Source organism: Petaurus breviceps, unplaced genomic scaffold (genome assembly GCF_028583685.1).
Source record: "Petaurus breviceps papuanus isolate PSGF00001 unplaced genomic scaffold, PetGlider_PUasm1.0 90701, whole genome shotgun sequence".
NCBI classification, from domain to species: domain Eukaryota; kingdom Metazoa; phylum Chordata; class Mammalia; order Diprotodontia; family Petauridae; genus Petaurus; species Petaurus breviceps.
The window spans coordinates 3,336,787-3,342,719 of record NW_027187316.1 but is presented as its reverse complement, the minus strand read 5'-3'; the positions used below and the strand labels follow the sequence as shown (position 1 = coordinate 3,342,719).

The window sequence follows — 5,933 nt, the reverse complement described above, 5'->3', positions numbered from 1 at the left end:
CACACACACACACACACACACACACACACACACACACACACACACACACACACACTCACACACTCACTTACACAGTTTTTGTCCCCAAATGATAATATAGTTCTATGGCTCTGCCTATGGGACCTGAAAACTCTCACCTGGATGTGTTTCCCTGCTCACATCAAGGTCCTTTTTTGTTTTGAGACCCTTGTTTCTCTGAAAGGGAAGCATGATAAGGTTTTTAACATTTGTGTTTTAAATTAATTGGCTATGTTCTCTGAGCTAGAGCTCAATTGAAATTATGGATCAAAACTCTTAATAAAAGCAGCATCAAAGAGATGCCACAGTGTCCTTGTCTACTTGCTAGCATCATCCTGTATGGCCTCTCCCTACATGCCTTTGCCTCAGACATAAAAAAAGATTGCTGAAATGATAGAATTTTAGAAGTAATTGGAATATGGATCCTGTCTCTATCTCAGTTGCTCACTCTACTGTCAATCACAGGGAGTGCCTCAAAAACATTCTCTGATATTTGTCTACAGACGAGATTGAGATCAACGCATTAGTAGCTGCTGACCTCTTTACCTTTATCAATCAACACAGTATCTACCTCTGAATCTGTCCACAAAAGCAGAGACCTACAAAGGAATGCTGCTCTTTTGTGTACAAATAATATCATATCTTTCTGATTTAGAGTCCAAAATCATAGGATTTGTAGGAATATAGACTTAACACTGTCAGGGAGCTCAGATGCTGGCTCCAATAACTGACGCTGACTAGAAAGCATCTCCAGGGGCAGCTAGGTGGTACAGCGAGTAAGAGCGCCGGCCCTGGAGTCAGGAGGATCCAGGATCACTTCTGGCCTCAGATACTTAACACCCATACAAAATAACTGGCCATGTAACCTTGGGCAAGTTACTTAACCCCAACTGCTTTAAAAAAAAAAAAAAAGAAAAGAAAGGATCTTCAGACATTGAACACTGAAGGGATGGAATTATGGGGAGAAATGCATCTAAATGCAAGTTTTCATAGGATTCTGTACCTCAGAGGCATGTCTCCACAGTATCTCCTCAGCAGAATGGAGACTTGGTCTCTTTAGATGGCACAATGAGTATCTTGAGTTGGGTCTTACAGAGAGGTTTATCATGTCATGGACAAAATTTTTATTATTTATATAATGCTTTAATGTTTGTATTTTACAAACAAGGTTTGTACTTTATCTCATTTGTTTCTCATAATAAATGTGCAGTAGGTGATAGTAATAATATTAATTACTTGATAATATTGAGTGATCATTATTATTAGTTGTAATTAATTATTAATCATAATATAATTATTAAAATATTATCCCCATTTTACAAATGGATTATAAGACTCAGAAGGGTCAGGGGACATGTCCAGGGTCACACAGTTAGTAGACATAGGCAATATTTGTTGAGGCAGGATTTGAACTCAGGTTTTTCTGACTCCAAGTTCAATGGTCTGTTTACAATCTCACCCAGTTGCCTCTAAGAACATTGGATTTGGAGTCATGGGACCTGGTATTAAATGCTTGCTCTGCTGCTTACTACCTATGAGAACTTAGAGAAGTTATTTTAACTTCAAAGACCATATTTTTCTCATTTTTGAGATGATTTCCAAGGTCCTTTCCAGCTCTAAAGCTATGGCTCCAGTTCCAGATGAGAATAGTTGTTCCCTTGAATACAATTGAAGATATGTCATCTAAAGAAGAGTAAGAGACCTCTTCCAGGGTATAAGGCTGATCCTGGGCTTTAAAAGTTCTTTTTGTGACATCATGGAGGACACCCCACTCCCTCAAGATATAAGAGCTCTGACTCATTATTACCAGTATTCCAACCACCAAGAAATTGAAATCCAGGAAATTCACTCACTTTTTCAAGGTCACATTGCTAATTGGTGTCAGAGCCAGGACTAGTACCCAGGTCTCTTGACTTCCAGTCCAATGTTCTTTGCTCTAAACTTAAATTGCTTGGCTTTTAAAGAATACCAGAAGAGTCAAGATGAGAAAAGTGACAAAGGAGAGTGGATAGGGTAAACAGACTCACCCAAAGAAGGCCCTTGGATCGCACGGCCAAAGTCAGGAGGAAAACCAGACAGAGTTCCCAAAACTGCATCTTCACCATTTCTTCTTTTGTACCCTAGACTGAACATACATATCAGGGCATATAGGTTGGAATTAAATTATAGGGATATGGCAGCTTTCCAGTTAGTTCAGGACCAAAAGACAAATTTTTCTATTGGGCCATTTAAAACATTGAATAAAACACTACTGAGTCCAATATAGATATTTCTACATTGATCAAATTCCCTGAATATATTGATAAAATTTCTATTTCTACTCTATGCTAGCCAGAGGGGGCAATGCTTTTAGGGCTTTCTTTGCAGAAAATAAAGTGGATTTTTAGTGACTTTGTGGTCTTAATAAGAGATCACTCTTCAGCCTTCTTGGAGCTGTACAGATATGACTAGTACAGGCTTTTTGGTTAATAAAAAAAAAGATCCACTTTCCTTCATAATTAGGAACATTGATGATCCTGCCCTTTTTTTATTACACTGAAAGTTTTTTTAATCATCTAAAGGAAAATAAAATACTAAGGCACTGTATCATTTGGTATCACCAATTTTATATATATAAATAACACAGAATTTCATTATATAGAGAGATAAGAGTCAACCAACATTGGGGCGGCCAGGTGGCTCAGCAAGTGGAAACACGGGCCCCAGTGTCAGGATGACCTGGGGATCAAATCTGGGTTCAGATACTTGGCACCACACCCAGAAATAACTGGCCATGTAACCTTTAGCAAGTTACTTAACCCCAATTGCTTTTAAAAAAGAGTCAACCAACATTGAAAACCTGCCTCCCTGAGGTTTTACTAATTGGCAACAAATTAATCATAATTCTTGAGATCCACAGCAAAAATTTCAATTCTAGCTTCCCCAAACCTCTTTCCCCCACCCAAAAGTATGACATGGGACAAATATCACTGTATTTTTAACTAGATAACCTGAGTTCATATCTTGATCCTGCTATTAACTTGACAACTATGTGACTTAGGAAAAATCTCTGGATAACAATTTCTTCCTCTAAATGATCCACTGTAGTTCTGAATCCTATGATTTTAAATACAGGGACATCTTATATACAGGTTTGTTGAGAATAAATTTTTTTTAAAAAAGAGCAAAGTCAACTATAGATTTTTTTTTAAAAAGGAGAGTAACGTCAAGTGTAAAAGAATATTTCCTCCCCTCCTCATCTTGATGGGGATAAGGGTAGAAGATTAAAGATTATAAAAATGAAAGGGTGGATTAGATGATCTCTTAAATCCCTTCAGATTCTAGGAACCAGTGACTACTCCTCATCGACCCAGGACTGCCTAAGCATAAAACTAACTAGTTCAAGGCAAATGGTGCTTCTTATCAGGACACAGTTATCCCTAGAGTTAGGAGGAAGAAGTTGCTGCTCCCACAATAAATCCATGTCTTGCTTTATGGTCCCCTGCTAGCTGGTGACACACGTGGTATGACTAGCTCCAGGAAATAATAATAATAATAATAATAAAGATGATACTTGACATTTTTGCTTAATATTTTATTTTTCCCAATTACATGTAAAAACAATTTTAACATTCTTTTCCCCAAAAAATTTTGAGTTCCAAATTATCTCCCTGGCCTTTCCCCTCATTGATAAGACAAGCAATTTGACATAGGTTATACATGTGTAGCCATGAAAAACATATTTCCATGTAAGTCATTCTGTGAAAGAAAACAGAAAAAAAATAAAGAAAGTGAAGAAAAAGTATCTTTGATCTTCATTCAGGCTTTCCCTGGAGATGGACAGAACCTTTCATCTTAAGTCCTACAGAATTGTCCTGGATCATTGTGTTGCTGAGAATAGCTAAGTTATTCATAGGAGATCTGTTACTGTGCACAGTGTTCTCCTGTTTCTGTTTATTTCGCTTTGCATCATTTCATGTAAGTCTTTCCATGTTTTTCTGAGAGCATCCTGTTCATTATTTCTCAAAGCACAATGGTATTCCATCATAATCATATACAACTTGCTCAGCCATTCCCCAAATAATGAATATGTCCTCAATTTCCAGTTCTTTGCCACCACTACAAGAGCTACTATAAATATTTTTTGTACACATAGGTACTTTTCCTTTTTTTTTTTTATCTCTTTAGGACACAAACCTAGCAGTGGTATTGTTTAGTCAAAGGGTATGCATGATTTTATAGCCCTTTGGGCATAGTTCCAAATTGCTTTCTAGAATGATTGAATCAGTATACAACTTCACCAATAGTACATTAATATTTTAATTTTCCCATATCCCCTCTAATATTTGCCATTTTCCTTTTCTGTCATATTAGCAAATCCAACAGGTGTGAGGTAGTAGCTCAGAGTTATTTTAATTTGCATTTCTCTAATCAGTGGTGATTTAGAGCAATTTTTCATATGACTATTGCTTTGATTACTTTGTTTGAAAACTGTCTGTTCATATCTATCTTTGACCACTTATCAATTGAGGATGGCTCTTATTTTTATAAATTTGACTCAATTTTCTACATGCTTGAGAATGGAGTCTTTATCAGAGAAACTCAATGTAAATTTTTTTCACATTAATAATGACTAACTATGTATCTCCTTCCATCCTATTTTCCTCCAGTTTACCCTGTTCATTCTCAAAAGTGTTTGTTTCTGAGTTTTACCTCCCCCAAACTACCTTCCCTTTTATCAACTCTGCCACTCCCCCTTCTCTTATCCCTTTCTCCTACTTTCCTGTACAGTAAGATAGATTTCTGCACCCACCTGAGTGTGTATATCATTCCCTCTTTGAGCCAATTCTGAGGAGAGTTAAGTTCACATGCTCCCCTTACTATTTCCCCCATTTGTCCCACCACGTAAAATCTCTTTCAGATCTCTTTTATGTAAGATAATTTATCCCACTCTACCTCTCCCCTTTCCCCTTCTCCCAGTGCATTCTTCTTTCTCATCCCTTAATTTTATTTTTTTAGATAATCATACCATCATATTCAACTCAAACCTCTGCTTTCTATCTATGTATACTCCTTCTAACTGCCCTAATAATGAAAAAGTTTTTATGAGTTATAAACATCATTTTACCAGGTAGGAATATAAACAGTTTAACTATATTGAATTCCTTATTATTTCTCTTTCCTGTTTACCTTTTTTTTTTTGCTTCTTTTGTTTCTTGTATTTGAAAGTCAAATTTTCTTTTTAGCTCTGGTCTTTTCATCAGGAATGCTTGAAAGTCTTCTATCTCATAGAATGTCCATTTTTTCCCCTGAAGGATAACCTTCTGTTTTGTTGGGTAGGTAATCCTTGGTTGTAATCCTAGCTCTTTTGCCCTTTGGAGTATTATATTCCAAGGTCTCTGATCCTTTAATATAGAAACTGCTAAAGTTTGTGTTATCCTGACTGTTGATCCATGGTATTTGAATTGTTTCTTTCTTACTTACATTATTTTCTCCTTGACCTGGGAGGTCTGGAATTTGGTTATAATATTCCTGGGTGTTTTCATCTCCCAATAGCTGACATTTATGTGGAGTTTAATGGTGAGCAGAGCTCCTCATTGTCATTTGATCCCTACAACAACCCTGTGAGATAGGTACCATTAATAATCTCTTTTTTGTAAATGAGGAAATTGGGGCACAAAATGAAGTGACTTTATTAGGATCACACAGCTAGTGTCTACTATAGGATTCAAACCCAAGCCTTTCTGCCTGTAGGAGTTGGTGCTCCCATCATCAGCAACCCTCTTGAGAAGAATAAATCAATTAACCTCAAATTATGTCTCTGGGGTAACTAGAGCACCAGCCCTGAAGCCAGGAGGACCTGAGTTCGGATCTGGCCTCAGACACTTAACACACACACACACACACACACACACACACACACACACACACACACA

The 5,933-nt window shown here is 37.0% G+C and overlaps 1 protein-coding gene across 7 annotated transcripts in view; it reads right to left on the bottom strand.

Annotated features, from left to right (window-relative positions):
- Window positions 1-5,933, bottom strand: part of ADGRF1 (adhesion G protein-coupled receptor F1) — a 70,070-nt gene that overhangs the window by 47,765 nt on the left and 16,372 nt on the right. For all 7 annotated transcript variants that reach the window (XR_011163976.1, XM_069065811.1, XM_069065812.1 and 4 more), the window contains 2 exons: window positions 2,046-2,143; window positions 138-195 (listed from right to left, as the gene is read on the bottom strand). Coding sequence is in view for 6 of the 7 variants with exons in the window: in XM_069065811.1 (XP_068921912.1) it covers window positions 138-195; window positions 2,046-2,123 (136 nt within the window). In the remaining variant the exon portion in view is untranslated. The remainder of the gene's footprint in view (window positions 1-137; window positions 196-2,045; window positions 2,144-5,933) is intronic.